Source organism: Grammomys surdaster, unplaced genomic scaffold (genome assembly GCF_004785775.1).
Source record: "Grammomys surdaster isolate TR1022 unplaced genomic scaffold, NIH_TR_1.0 126133, whole genome shotgun sequence".
Lineage (NCBI taxonomy): Eukaryota > Metazoa > Chordata > Mammalia > Rodentia > Muridae > Grammomys > Grammomys surdaster.
Window position 1 is genome coordinate 5,640,475 of NW_021620941.1, and position 15,365 is coordinate 5,655,839.

At 50.2% G+C, this 15,365-nt stretch overlaps 1 protein-coding gene across 2 annotated transcripts; it reads left to right on the top strand.

The window, feature by feature from the left end:
* The first annotated feature begins 2,245 nt into the window (after nt 1-2,245).
* Gfi1b (growth factor independent 1B transcriptional repressor) lies at nt 2,246-14,947 on the top strand. Of its 2 annotated transcripts, none has more exons than XM_028757110.1 (7): nt 2,246-2,382; nt 9,072-9,192; nt 9,578-9,715; nt 10,625-10,893; nt 11,629-11,766; nt 12,752-13,016; nt 14,195-14,947. In XM_028757110.1, exons 2-7 carry the CDS (start codon nt 9,093-9,095, stop codon nt 14,371-14,373), a joined length of 1,089 nt encoding a protein of 362 aa, XP_028612943.1. In that variant the 5' UTR covers nt 2,246-2,382; nt 9,072-9,092; the 3' UTR covers nt 14,374-14,947. The 2 variants fall into 2 exon arrangements, with proteins under 2 accessions (XP_028612943.1, XP_028612944.1); XM_028757111.1 differs by having other exon boundaries at nt 12,851-13,016.
* Nucleotides 14,948-15,365: the final 418 nt, after the last annotated feature.

Here is a 15,365-nt window from a genome sequence, read left to right on the forward strand (position 1 = left end):
GCATGCAAACACTCAAACGCAGCTGCATTCGTATACATAAATAAAAATAAAATATTTAAAAGGGACTGGTGGGACAAAAGCATTCCTTTAGTCTTCTGTCATTTGTCCTATATGGTCACAGCCTTAGAATGTTTACCCCTACAGCATGTGAGAGGGTACAACAGGGACACCTGTTAACAGACCTTGACCAAGCATAGAAAAGGGAGGAGGAGGAGGAGGAAGAGGAGGAAGAGAAGTATCTCATTTAAGAATGGGTCCGTGGAGCCAGGGCTACACAGAGAAACCCTGTCTCAAAAAAAAAAAAAAAAGAATGGGTCCGTGGACTAGCTGTTGAATAAGTGAATGAATGGCCACATCATCTCTGGAGGCATTCATACCTTAAGGACAAAATGAAGGCACGGCCTCCAAGACTAACCACTTACAGAAGCAGTGTTGGCTCCTGAAACCAGTTAAGGTGTCTTGGTCCAGGGTAGTGTGGGCCTGTCATGTCAGGTGGGGGTCCTGGTATGGAGGGGCTGGTGCCCTGGCCACTGTTCTCTCAGAGAGGGGGGTGTCTTAACCTAAAAGAGACCTGGGTCTGGGGTCCTTCAGTGGCAACAAGCCCCGCCCCTCCTATAGCATGGCCACAGCTTCAGAGCCACTGTTGAACTGGCTGTGCTACATAGCACCTTGAGGCTAGAGATCAGCCAAACAATTGTGCATTCAGAACACAAAAGCTTTGGTAAGGTTATGAGGAGGGAAGGGGTGTAGAAAACCATTAAAGATGTCAGCAGAGGAGGATTTGAATGAGACATGGTTAGCAGGAAAGGCAGGCAAGTGTAAATGTATGTGACAAGAAATGAGGGCTGGTCCCTGTCAGGGAAGAGTTTTAAAATGTCCTAAGTATGATCTATTAAGTTTTCTGCATAGTGACATAGTTCCCACTGAGCACTTGGCTGGCAACACGTACCATCCAAAGAATATTCAAGATGTTTTCCTAAATAAAACATCTTTTATCCTAAATAAATCTCTTTTATACAGAAAGACCAAGGGGCTGGATGTAGCTGTTTCCTATCTGTGGCTACCAGTTGGGACTTATGTCCCTACTGTTCTGTGTTCCCCTGGGGAGCTGTTGTGTCCTCCAGGTGTTGCCACAGGGTTGGCCTCCTCAGCAGAAACGCTTCAAACGAAACCTCTGTTCTCTACACTTTGAACCTTGGACTTGTAGTTTCAATCGGGGCTTCCTGTCCCCATGTTTGTTTTCTTTATGGGGGAAATGTAATCTTTCCAGTCCGGGCTGCAAGAGCATGCAAATCAGCTAACAGTGCTGTTTGGTGGAGTTCTCTCTGTATGCAAAACCTCCTGGAATAAATCAGTCATCCCCAAACGGGAGGAGGCCAAGGGGCAGAGCAGGAAAAAGAAAGTGGGACCAGAGAATGGAGCTCTGTTCAAATGGGGTGAAATGCCCCCACACTGGCCTGGGTACCCAGAGGGCCCCCCCCCACATTGACCTCTTTGTCTCTTTTGCTGCCACTAGGTGGCAGCACACACCAGCCCTGTTACTTGGGTATTCAATCTGTACTTGGACTTTGCCAGGCACAGAGTCCAAGGCCCCCAAATTCACTACCTTACTTTTTTTCTGTTCTTCTACTCTGACTCCTCTCTATGGCTCTGTCGGTCTGTGGTTGTCTTGGGGAAGCTCCATTTTTTTTCTAGAATGAGTTCAGTGGGAGGCAGAATCTTGTTAGTTAAGTGTGATCTGTACTAACCCAGGATCCAAGAGCTTTAAAGCACAGGGCCCCTCCGATGCCCCAGCACGAGTGTGTGATGCTAGATGCCAGGATAGGAGAAACAAAAGGAAAAGGGGAGAAAAAGAGGAGAGAGAAAGAGGAGAGAAAGGAAAGGGAAAAGGGGGGAGGAAGGATGGGGAAACAAGAGAAAAGGGGAAGAGGGAGAGAGGGAAGGAAGGGAAAGAAATAAAACTTAAAGCCAGGGCCAGTCAGCTCCTTCCCACAACCCCCAGAGTCAGGGACTGTAAGTAAATGCTTGACTTTTAAATTTTAATAAATAAGTTACTCGCTTTCACCCAAACGCTCCTCAAAGTTTCTGGAGAAATTTCCAGTGGGTTAGAAGCTTCTGCGAAGTTTTGATAAGCAAATGTGGCTGCACTCGCGGGCCATGGTCATTGGCTGATGCTGCAGCCGCCAGATTTTGACACAAATAATCAGATTGAAAATCAGGGAGGGGAACAGAAGAGGGGGAAAAACACAGAAACGAAAAGGAGAAGTGTCTGTGCAGAGACTCATAAAGTTGACAGAGACGAGAACAGTCTCCAGGGACGGCGTGGAGGTTCTCGGCTCTCAGGACTCGGGCAGAACTCAGAAGAAGGACAGCTCCCAGACGGTGAGTACCACCAGACTGGTGCTGGCTGGGCTCCACTCTGGCCGCTGCTGAAAAGTTCCTGTCCTATTTGCCCAAGGCAGGGAGGGTGTCTGCTTCCCTTTACGGTGAAAGGAAGAATAGTGTGATAGTCTCTTCTCTGGATGCAGTGCTCATCACCAGCAGAGAGGAGGAAGGAGTACGGGGCTAGTCTGTGATGCCTCAATATAGGATGGGAATCCTGCTTTTTTCTGGTGAATTTTGAGAAACTTCATTGTATCTGTATTGTATTGTGTATTCTGGCTTCACCCAGATACACAAAGCCAATCTCTGTCCCTCTGCCTCTGTCCCTGTCTCTCTGTCTGTCTCTCTCTCTCTCTCTCTCTCTCTCTCTCTCTCTCTCTCTCTCTCTCACACACACACACACACACACACACACACACACAGAGCACTTTTCTAGGAGCACCAGAGGAGTCCAAATTGTTGTCTCTCTGAGCTAGAGCTGCCCTGTGCCAGGAACTCAGAAGGAATTTGTAGCTCTGATGACCTTCTCAAAAGTTCCTGGAAGCACACGGGAGTCAAACACTCTCTCTTTGGGAATTTACTCAAGGGAAATGACAAGGTGAGGCTGATCAGCCTCTGGGAAGCACAGGATGGTGGAGGGGAGGCGCTGCCAGGGATTCTTGGCTCTTTGAGGATCTGTAGCTCTTTTCACCTAGAGGAAAAGGTGAGTTTGAGTCTTGGGTTTCTTAGAAAACAGGGCTCATTGCAGACATGCCCACAGATGCTGCAGTCCATGACTGGATCTTGAGAAAGCCAGCATCTTTATGAGACTAACTGTGGGGGAAGGAAAGTCACCTCTGGCTGTGGAGTCTGGCAGCCTGGGTGCTGGCAGAGCTATGCCTATCTAGCCACCTGTGCTTGTCCAAGTCCTGCAAAGTCCTCTGTCAGGAGAGGGTTAATGTTTTGATTTAGGGGTCTACCTGTAGAAAGTTCTTTGGGGGAGTCAGGCAGTTTTGGATGATTTAAGTCTGCTAGAATCACTCCAATGGTTCTCACCATTCCCTACACTTCAAAAAATGTGGGTGCAGGTCCCACTAGATGTTCTGGGGAGCAGATAGCTCAAGGTCTCCCTTCACTGGGACACAAAACCTGCTCCTAGGCAGAGATAGCAGATGACTCCTATGTCTGAAGGTGTTGCATTGACTCCTTTCTGGTGGCAATCCTGGCCATGGGGGTGGGGTGGGGTAGCTGCTCTTGGTGTAGACATGCGCAGAGAATGTTTCGTTTGCTCAGTTTTGTTTCCATCGTAGTAAAATATGTCCATAAAATTGATCATTTTTTGCTTTTGAGTTGTGTGGGCATGGGCATAGGATTCAGAGTCTACCACAGACACACACTCCAATCCCCAACTCCTTCTTTCTCTTCTTTTTCAATATGTGTATATATATATCCTTAATTTCTGATCCTTCTGCCTTCTCCTGGCACTGTGTACTGAGCTACAGCCCCAGCCCCTTTCTTCTTTTATTTCATTATTTTTTTAAAAATGTTAATCAAAGGCTTTATATATTTGGTAATGCTCAATAACAATATGCCCACACAATTATAGATATTTCCCAATTAACTAACCTAGATAAAAGTTGTTACCCAGGACTGCTCTCGGTACAAGAGTGGTCATCCGTGGTGCTTCCTACATCTCTCTGTCTCTCGTTATTTTTTTAATCTTTCTGTTTTTAATTTAAGATTACTATCATTAACTAGGCATGGAGGTGCACACCTTTAATCCTAGCACTTGGGAGGCAGAAGCAGGTGGATTTCTGTGAGTTTGAGGCCAGCTTGGTCTACACAGAGAGCTCCCAAACAGCCAGTGTCTCATAAAGAGACTCTGCCTCAAAAGAACTACAAAAAGTCTTATTATTGTTGTTATTGTTGTTTGGTTGGCTTGCGTGTAAGAGAGATGCGGGCTTACATGCCGTGGCATACATGTGGAGGTCAGAGAACAGCTTTATGGAGTCCATTTTCTTTCTGCCCTATGGGTTCTGGGGACTGAACACAACTCACTGGGTGTGCACGGCAAGTGTTTCACCCATTGAAATAGCTCACTGACCCACTTTCTCCCATGTTTGACCAGGCTGACCTAGAACTCTTGGGGACAAGCAAGCCCCCTGACTTCCTCCCGAGTATCCAGGACTAGAGATGCTTGCCCCTATGCCAAGCTCATCTTATGAGCAGTTCATTAGCTACTGAGCAGATTCATCTTGTTCAACCAGGGCAGCCACTGATCCCCGAGGCTGTCTCCTTTTGTGAAACTGATACCCCACACCTATTAACCAATAACTGTTCCCCCTGCTCCCAGCCCCTGCTAACCTCAAATTTACTTCTCTGCAAGCTTGCCTATTCTGTGCAACTAGATGTTTATCCTTCTGTGGCTAGCTCGTCTTGCTCCCCATGTTCATGGGTTCACCATGCCATGCATGCTGGAATTTCCTTCGGTTGGGCATCTGAATCACACTGCGTGCTCTGGCTTGGCTGTACCTTGCTTCTCTATCCTGCCTAGATGAACGCCTGTACCTCTCAGCTCTTGAGGATGGTGCTGTTGTGGATGCAGATGGTCAGGGTCTTTGAACTCTGCTTTGGTGTATACCCGAAGGTCACCACTGACTTTGTTTATGTATTTATTTGGTGGTGCTGGGGATTGAACCCTGGGCCTTGCACATACATGCCAGTCACTGATTTTAGGTTCCCTAAGGTGTCCCAGGCTCCTGGCTATGACTCCGTGACATGGCTCTGCAGCTTGTTTGTTACCTCCTTCCCTTCTGTCCTTACACATAAGGAAGTCCAAAGGGTCCCCTGTAGCTGACCCTGAGAATCAGCCTAGTCTTGCCCAACCCTCCTGAAAAGGGAACCTAACTGGCCAGTGTCTCAGGCAAGGTAGGTCAGTCCCTAGCTGAAGGTCAACAGATTGTACATGGGATTTTAGAGTAAAGGGGAAGTTTAGAAATCTCTTAGCCCAACCGTCTCCTCTGAGAGATAGGAAAACCAAACCCAGGTTAGCGGTGCACGCGGTCATAGAATCAGACTCATCTTTCGTGGGCTGCACCAGGTGTCTGAAGTCTGGAAATCCTGATGAGCCCACTATGCTCAAAACCTGGGAGTGTAGGATGCTACAGCCCTCCAGGCAGCCCCAGCTGTGGTTCTGACTCAGGGACCACTGACTCTTTATGTATGGGGATAGAAGGTTTATGAAGGATGCTGACAAGGGGCCTCTTTCCGGAGGCCAGATACCATCACTGTCTCTGTTTTATGAAGAAATCCGAGTGTCTTTCACAATCTCTGCCCTGAGCTCTTTCTCAGAATGGTCCGTGTGAATCAAAACCGAGTGGTTGTTAATTAACTACATTATAGGTATTTGGTTCCTCTTTCTTTCTTTCTCTTTCTTTCTTTCCTTTTTTTTTTCTTTGCTCAGCTAACAAGGGCCAAAAGAAAGCTCTCTGGGTACACTCGGCTACTACTGTAGGCTTGGGGGGTCTGACCAAGTACTGGCCATCCTGACAGGTTAGGGAAAAGAATGTCCTGGAAGGGAAGGATGGAGCTCTAAGGCAACCCAGTGGGAGGAAGCAAGAAACCCAGGACCTCTTGCTTCCCATGTAAGCATAACGCATTCAATAAGTGCCTATGAATGTAGGAGGGAGGTCCCGGTCCTGCGTTGTTCTAGGTTCAGGTCAGCTGACCTAGCATCGCCTTTAACTGGACCATGGACAAAATGCCCTTTAAAGAAATCTGTTCTTATCTACTGGTTAGGACTGTGTGGGGTCTTTGGGGATCAGCTTCTTTTGATACAATAGTCTATACCAGTGGCTACTGTGAGGAGTGAAGACTGGTGTGCTGGGGATACAGGGTGAGTCCAGTGTCAAATCCAAGTGGGAGAGTAGCCCTGGGCCTGGCTCCATCCTGACTTCGGAGTCAGCATTCTCTCTAAGCCTTGAGATCTCACCCGAAACCCGAGGACACTTCCTACTTCCCTGTACCCAGGAACTCAGTACATGAAGTAGGACAGCCACCATGGCTTGGTTTCCTCTTTGATGTGCTATGTAGTGACTATCTCACTGAGGACCTGACATGAAAGGCCTGGCATAGCCTGAGGCATACAAACCACACTAAATAACTGTTGTTACCCTGCTGTGAATATGGAGGTCCTGGGCCTAGACAGACACATCCACTCTCCCTCCCCCTGCTCAGGATTTAGAGTCCCTCAAGTGAAGGGTTGGGGAGATTCGGGGAAGGGGGGCGCGGGAGGGAGAAGCCCAGGAAGGGAGGAGGTTGGAGAGGAAGGCTGGCTCAGAAAGATAAGGTCGTGGCTGCTATGTGTACCAGGATGAGCAGAGGCTCTTCCAAATCCTTTGGAGAGAACTAAGAATCTGTAAGTGGAACAGACCCAAGAGCCTAAGTCCCATCCTTCATTTTAGAGTTCAGAGTATGGAGGGCCTTGAACTTATGCCAGTTCTCTGGTTCATCCTTAGAGTGCACCTGCTGGGTTGCACCTAGCCTCCCTCCTGGTCCCTTCAGCTCTTCCTCAGTGGGTGGAGATGTCATGTGATGGCTCAACCTAGGTGTCTGCCGGGCACCTTACATGCTCAAGGTCCTTTATTATCCCCAGCAACGACTGACATAGAATCAGGTCCCCCTTCTTAGCTGATCTAGATATAGGCTTCACAGCAAGAAGTACTGGACCTGGCTACCCTGCAACCAGCCCCAACCACTGATACTCCCCAGCAGGGCTCTGGGCCATGGGGCAGGCCGACCTTAGGCCTGTCCTGCCTGGTTTTGCTTCACCCTCTGGGATAGAGGTGACTCAAGCGCCCTTGCCACAAAGCTTAACTCTAAGCTGTCTTTCTAATCTCGCCTCCCACCATGGTCTGAGCTGAGGTCTTATCACCTAGCCCTAGCTGTTGTTCAGAGGCAGCCAAATCCTTTTTCCCGCCTTTGCTAGGCATATCACAGATGCAACCTTCAGTGAGTATCTGGTCCTAGGTGGGTCTGAGACTCCTTCCAGACTTTCTGAGCTTTGGCCTGAACAGTCTGGAGTATGAAGAGGATAAAGAATTCTAGTGGCAGGGGTGGGGGTTCTCTCTGTCTCCATGGAAGCACTGCAGACTAGAACAGGGATAGGAGCCATTAGTGAGAGAGCAATCCGTATGCTGTCCTAGAGGACTACTCAGCAGGAGACATCTAGAGAGGCCCGCATACTTCCCACCTTGGGAACTGGGCGGGTCCTTTGACTCATTTGGGTCTCCAGTTCTCTCCTGGTTCCTGACTAAGAAGTTAAGTGATGATGCCCGCCACTGAGTTGATGGGCATTCACGTCTCTATCTCCATCGACAAGGATACTGAAGCTCCAAATGAAGTGGCAGGGTCTCCTCAGGCCTCTTTCCATGATTAACAGACAGAAATCCCCACCGTTTCTGGAGAGTGGACTGCAGACTGAAGTCTCTGACTGCAGCAGCTCCCCCTGCAGGGCAATCCAGTGAAGTCTCTACTTGCCTCACTAGCCTCAAGTCCCTTTAAGCACCGCCCACCCCCACACCCTCTACTACAGATGGGCAGTGAGAACCTGGGATGCTCACCAGCATTCCAGGCTGGATAGCACACCTTAAAGGAAGGGAAACTAGCTCAGGGAGGTGAGGAGTCTGCCCCAATTGAACAATGGGCTGAGCTCTCCTGAGGAGCTTGGGGGGAGGAGTATTGTTGTTTGTTTTGTTTTGCTTTGTTGGAACAAGGTCTCACTATGCTTGTCCTGGCTGCACTGGAACAGGTTCTATAGACCAGACTGGTCTTGAACTCAGGGAGATCTAACTGCCTCTGCCTTCAGAGTGCGGGACTAAAGGCGTGCACTACCACACCTGGCTTCTCCATGAGCGGTTTATCTAAAACGCTAAGCTCAGTTTGTGTAGTCCCTTAAGTGTGTCGAACTGAGCCTCAAGGACAACTTTTTAAATTTGTTGTTTGAGGCAGGGTTTCCTATAACCTAGGCTGGCCCTGAACTCGTATGTAGCTGAGGATGACTTTGAACTCTGGCTTCCCCTGCCTCCACTTCCCAAGAGCTGAGTTGCAAGAATGCACTGTCATAACTGGTCTTATGCAGTGCTGGGGATGCAGCATGCAGCACTCCACCAACAGACTGAGCTCCAGCCCCTCAAGTGTGACTAACTGGGGTCCGCATGTACCTGCTTCAGGGACCCCAGGTCCTCTCTCCCTTCTCTTTCCCAATGCAGTCCAGACTGACTCAAGTTTCTTAAGCATGAGTATACTCTGCCTGTGACTAATTCACCATTCTGGGGGGCCAGATGGTCAAAGTTAAAGTGTCAGTAAGTGTGGTTCCTTCTGGGAGTTTCGAGAAGATCAGTTCATGGATCTCTCTGAGCTCTTGGTACCAAGAAGCAGCCCTTAGCATCCTGAGTCTTAAAGAGTCGTAACTCTAATCCCTGTTTCTGGCACACAAGCAACTCCCCCTGCACCTAGCTTTCCTTCTTCTTGTAGGGAGGCACACTGGTCATTTGGGGATCAAGGCACATCTGAACTTCATGTGATATTCACAGGTGTCAGGTGAATGTGAGCATTTGGGGAACAGTATACAAAGCAGCATGGAGTAGCATGCCTTTGATCCAAAGGAATAGTGGTCGCTCTTAGCTATTCCTATTTCCCCACCCCAGCAGGTGTGGCGCACACTCTGAAAGATGCCACGGTCCTTTCTAGTGAAGAGCAAGAAGGCACACACCTACCACCAGCCCCGAACACAGGGCGATGACCTGGTTTGGCCTCCTGCTATAATTCCTGGTGAGTCTGAGCCTAGGCAATGGCCCACCCCAAGCCCACTTGGCATTGTCTTGATGATGCTGTGGCATCTCTTCTGCATCTCTTAGCTGTCACTGAATGAATGAATGAATGAGTGAGTGAATGAATGAATGAATGAATGAAATAGATACTCATCTCCTCTAGCCTTTGGAGTTCTGGGAACATCAGGCACAGAGCCAGGAAAAGACTATGGCTCCAATTGAAGTCTGAAGTCAGGGTATTCTGGGTTCCCCACCTCTACCTGTCCCGGGCAGAGGTGTGAGCAGCGGAAAACTGGTGTCCCTGGGTCCCCTCTCCCTGGAGATATGGTACTCCTTGCTCTCTGCGGTCATTCCAGAACTGACTCCTGGGTCTTGTCTCCTCACAGTGGCAAAAGAGCATGCCCAGAGTGTCAGCCCTGTCCTCAGCACACCACTTCCGAGCCAGACCTTGGACTGGAACACAGTCAAACAGGAGCAGGAGATGTTGCTGAACCAGAGCCTTCCCAAGATGGCCTCAGCCCCAGGTACCCAGCCAGGGTCTCCACTGTCCCCTACAGGTGCCAGAGAGGAAAGTGGTTGGCTCTGTGGTAGCACTTCTTACGGTCATGAAGTTGGGGAACATCAGTCAGTCACTGGATGCCATCTGGACTTTCAACTTCTGCTGGACACTTCTGGGCAGGCATTTGCTCTAGATGAGGAGTGTGTGTGTGTGTGTGTGTGTGTGTGTGTGTGTGTGTGTGTGTATGTAGCAACTGGGAGGTCCATAGGGCAGTGGCCTGGTGGTCCCCCAAGGGGAGGGAGCTGAAACTGCAGTGAAGACTCACACCAATGAAACACAGTGGGGCTGCACACTGGAACCCTCAACAGGAGGTCACCAGGGGAGAAAGAGCACCAGGGCACCTTACTTCAAAATTAATCACCTGAACTAGGTGTGGTGGTTCACACCTCTAGTCCCAGCACTTGAGAGGCAGAGGCAGGCAGATGTCTGTCAGTTGAAGGACAGCCTGATCTACATAGACAGTTCTAGGACAGCCAAAGCTATATGGAGGACCCTGTTGAGAGAGAGAGAGAGAGAGAGAGAGAGAGAGAGAGAGAGAGAGAGAGAATATGAGAATGAATCCACTGGTGGCCATTAGGAATATTCACTGATCTTCCAAGACCTGAGCACCACAAGGCTTACAGCTGCCTGTGGCTCACCTGTACATACGTGGTACACACACAGCTACACACATACACAGACTCACCTATACACACGTGGTACACACACAGCTACACACATACACAGACTCACCTGTACACACATGGTACACACACAGCTACACACATACACAGACTCACCTGTACACACATGGTACACACACAGCTACACACATACGCATAGAGAGTTGAAGGCAAATCCTTAAAATAAGTCACCTGCATGTGTCTTTGTACAGAGGGGCCTCTCGTGACATCCCAACCCCTGGATGGGGAATCACCACTCTCTGAGTCACCCCCTTTCTACAAGCCCAGCTTCTCTTGGGATACACTGGTCTCCTATAGCCACAGCTACCAACAGACCTCCTCCACCATGCAGTCGGCACTCCTGGAGCGCTCTGTGAGGCTGTACGGCAGCCCCCTCGTGCCCAGCACCGAGTCCCCTTTGGACTTCAGCCTCCACTACTCTCCAGGCATGGACACTTACCACTGTGTCAAGTGCAACAAGGTGAGTGATGGCACAGGTGGCAAGCGGGGCCCTGCCCAGCACCCTTTTGTTCCAGGACACTGGGTCCTGTTATTATTTATGGCTGAGTGGTCCCTATGCTGGGACTCTTGAGGCCATGTTGGATTCAGATCAAGCCCTGACTGTCTTGCCTTTGCTTGACATGTGTAAGTTCTTGGGGATAGAGAGAGGTCAAAACACCCGCCCCAGCCACAAGGAGATATCAGGAACAGCATCTATGTGGTTCTTGTTTGTTTGTTTGTTTGTTTGTGACAAGGCCTTGTGTAGGTCAGGCTGGACCTGAGCTCTCTTTGAAGCTAAGGATGACCTTAAACTCTTCGTCCTTCTCCCTTTGCCTCCTAAGTGTTAGGATTGCAAGTGTGCACCACTACAGCTGGTTTTGCCTGCGTTTATGCAGTGCTAGGGCCCCATGTGCAATACAAGAGCACTCTATCAACAGCTACCTCTCCAGTCCCCGAGACCTAAGATCTGCCCCAGTGGATTACTCGGCCTCCGGGTGGGTATGGAGGGACCTTCTGGCTCCCTCCCGCAGCCCTCATTTTATAGACAGGAAACTGCCATAGAATGGTAGGAGACTCCCTGGGATACACAGCAGAACAGGGGGACTACCAATGAGGTGTCCTTCTCCTGCTCCATCCTGCTCTGGAGCTAGGCCCATGGCTAGGATGACCACAGGCTGGCCTCCTTCCGGGGACTTGACTCTTTGCTCTGCCCCAGGTGTTCTCCACCCCTCATGGGCTAGAAGTGCATGTCCGCCGCTCTCACAGCGGAACCCGGCCCTTTGCCTGTGACATCTGTGGCAAAACCTTTGGCCATGCTGTGAGCTTGGAGCAGCACACTCACGTCCATTCTCAGGTGAGTAACTGACAAAGGCTGAGGGACACAGCCTCACGGGGTTGGGGAGGAGCTGGTTTGAGTCACCTAACATACTGGGTCTGTGATTGGTTGATATGACTTCACATCTAGTTGGAAGAAACTGGGGTTTTAGGGGTGGGAGCTGGGGTATGTCTGAGAGAAACCATTCTATGCTCTGGGTGGCCCCACAGGCATACTCAATTCTTAGAGTTTTAGAGTTCAATTTAAATGCATATCTCACCCCCATCTCTGTCTGTGGGGACCCATTCCTTTCCAGAGAGGTCACACAGGCCAGATGGAAGTGGGTTACCAACACCTGGGGAGGTGGCAACGGTAGTGGGATGTGACCTAGGAGCTTCCATTCCTCAGCTACAGGCAGGGAGCTGGCTCTGTCTTCTACTTGCCAGCCTTCCACAGCCCAGTCAGGTCACAGCTAGACTGCCCCAGTGCACAGATGAGGAAACCGCTACACCAGAAATGGCTCCCCCAAAGCATATGGCTGCTAGGCTGGTGGGCGTTGGCTCTCAGAGCGCTTGCCTAGCATACATGAAACCCTTGGTGTGAGGCCTAACTCCAGATGAACCAGGAATGGCAGTGCCTAAAGCAGCAGGAGGTGGAGGCATGAGGATCAGAAGCTCAAGGTTATCATTACCCACATAATAAGTTCAAGGCCAAACTGGGTTACACAAGAACTTGTCCTAACTAAACTGAGTCAGCATGTCACCAGCTAAGAGGAGCTCACTCTGTGTTACTGGTGAATCCCTGAAAAACTTCAATTAGTTGTTTCATTAGTCAGTCAATAAACACACCCTGAGGCTTATTTTGAGAAGCATACTGTGAAAGGCACAGGGAGATATCTCATAGGAAGCAAGTCAGCTCCCAAGTCTCAGTCTAAACTGAGAAAGCAGGAATAGGGGCGGGGTTCTTCCTGCTCCTCTGGACCCCTGTTCCCGAGGCCACCCCAACGGAGTGTCCTCTTTCTCAGGGCGTCCCAGCCGGGTCCAGTCCTGCGCCCAGCTTGGCTGTCCCGGGCCTCGAGGCCCCACCTGCACCTGACCCCCCAGGGCCTCGTTTCCTCCGGCAGGAGCGTAGCTTCGAGTGCCGGATGTGTGGCAAAGCCTTCAAGCGCTCATCCACCCTGTCCACCCACTTGCTCATCCACTCGGACACTCGGCCCTACCCCTGCCAGTTCTGTGGGAAGCGCTTCCACCAGAAATCAGACATGAAGAAACACACCTACATCCACACAGGTGAGCGTCCATGCTGAGCCTGAGGAAAGGCCCGCCTGGCTTCTAGGCAGCCCATCACTTGCCAAGAGGCCCCCTTGAGGAGGGGCTGGAGGACTGCACAATCACTCAGTGTAAAGAATCACTGGCAGGAAAGCCAAGCCAACAAGGGCCTGAGGGCAGGAGGCCAGCATGCGGGTTCATCCACCCCTTGCCGCTCGCTCACTCTGTCTGCTGGACCTCTGTGCTTCTTTGAGCTAGTCCTTGCACAGCCATGGTGATCTATTGAGAAACAAAGAAGGGCCTGTGCCAGCTTGGACCAGCTGAGAAATCCAGAAATCCAGAGAAAGACTTGTAGCAGTCACCTGACACTTTATTGTGACAAAGACGCCTGACAAAGGCAGCTTAAGAAAAGGGGTTAATTGTGCCTCACAGTTTGAGATGGAGTCCATCAGGGCAGGATGGCCCAGTGGTAGGAGCACGAAGCAGTTGGTCACATTGCTTTAGGAAAGAGAGGGCGGAGTGCTGGTGTGCAGCTTGCTCTCTCCCTTTTCTGCAGTCAGTCCTGGACCCCAGGCTGTGGGACAGTGCCGGCTATTTTTAGCCCTTCAGTTAGCCCAACCAGAAAATCCCTCACAGACGTTTCCAGCAGTGTGTCTCCTGAGTGATCCTAAGTCCCATCAAATGGACAGTGTTGCCTGTCAGAGGGGTATTTTGCTTGTTTGCTTGCTTGCTTATTAAGACAAATTCTCATGTAGCTGAGGCTAGCCTCCTAGTTAATATGTAGCTGAGGCTGACCTCAACTTCAAACTTGCAATTTCTCTGCCTCTACTTCCAGAGTGCTAGGGTTACAGATATACACATTTTTCTTTCCTTCTTTCTTTCCTTCTTTCCTTCTTTCTTTCTTTCTTTCTTTCTTTCCTTCTTTCTTGTTTTGTTGTTTGGTTTTATTTGTTTGTTTGTTTTTGTGACAGGGTTTCTCTGTGTAGCCCTGGCTGTCCTGGAACTCACTCTGTAGACCAGGCTGGCCTCAAACCCAGGAATCTGTCTGCCTCTGCCTCTCAAGGGCTGGGATCAAAGGTGTGGCCACCACACCTGACTATTTCCCCCATTTTCTGAGGTGGGACATAAAAGAAGCACTGTAGAGAATGAGCATGTGCAGGGTGGCGGCTGCCACCACCTGCTGTTTGTCCCTTCCCCAGGTGAGAAGCCCCACAAGTGCCAGGTGTGTGGGAAAGCCTTCAGCCAGAGCTCCAACCTCATCACCCACAGCCGCAAGCACACAGGCTTCAAGCCCTTCAGCTGTGAGCTGTGCACGAAGGGCTTCCAGCGCAAGGTGGACCTGCGACGTCACCGTGAGAGCCAACACAACCTCAAGTGAGACTACTGGCCAGCCTGCTCCAGTGTGTCTCACCTGAAGGCCAGCCTTGTGACTCTAATCCTGGTCCCCAGGCCTCCTGGAAGTAGCCCTGCCCATGAGCCTCTCTGTTTCTTTTGAGACTGGATGACCTGAAGCCAGCCACACTCCTCTGACCGTAGCAAGGTGAATCAGCTCTGGCCTTTCTGAACTGAAGCAGCCACAGATGTACTCTGATCTCATCTGCTGCAAGAGCATAGAAAGCTACAAAACCCTTGTGGACAGGATGGCAAAAACAGGCAAGAGCCAGGATCCACAGAGAAGCCTTCTTGCTTGCTTCTCTGGGTCTGGTGACTGAATTTTTAGGGATTATCTTTCTGGCTGTCACAGTCAGGGTTGTCTCCTGCCCTAGAGGTCTGGCACCCCTCTGCTTCTGTCCCTGTGCTGGCTTTCCCCCACCTCCGACTACATCCATCTGCCCACTGGGAGTCAGGCTCCACAGTCGGGCCACAGGCTGTGAAACCAACCATTGGTGTATTGGAAGCCTGCCCTGTCTGTTGATGTAAATATAAATAAAAATGAACTTGTTTACATGTGACACTGTTTGTAAAGTGCCTACTAGGTCCCCAGGTCGCCTGAGGACTTGAGGGCCTTGACAGGGAACAGACCAACCAAGAAGCGTCATGACAGGTGTCCAGCCCAGGGCTACTTCGAGCAGTTATCAGTGTCCGGCCACAGCTGTAAGAAATCACCACAGACCTCTTTAGTGTTGCCTTCTGAATATGGCAAAGGGAACTTGGCAGGAGTGAATAAGTTAAGCCTCACTAGCTCTGTGACTTCACACGGGGCTCTGAACCTCTGGAGTTTAGCTTCATTGAGCTACGTTGTAATCACAACAGTCCAGTCTTGGTGGGGATATTGGCAGGATTCTGTGAGATTACCCACGGAAAACAGTGCACATGGTAAGCACTACCAAGCCCTCCTCAGCATTCTTGTTGAAAGTCCTACCCCACCAA

Excerpts from the sequence above, each read along its gene's own strand:
- Gfi1b (XM_028757110.1), top strand. The coding sequence starts at position 9,093 with ATGCCACGGTCCTTTCTAGTGAAGAGCAAGAAGGCACACACCTACCAC. Across the intron at positions 9,716-10,624 it reads CAAGATGGCCTCAGCCCCAG|AGGGGCCTCTCGTGACATCC; the intron begins GTACCCAGCCAG and ends GTCTTTGTACAG. Across the intron at positions 10,894-11,628 it reads ACTGTGTCAAGTGCAACAAG|GTGTTCTCCACCCCTCATGG; the intron begins GTGAGTGATGGC and ends GCTCTGCCCCAG.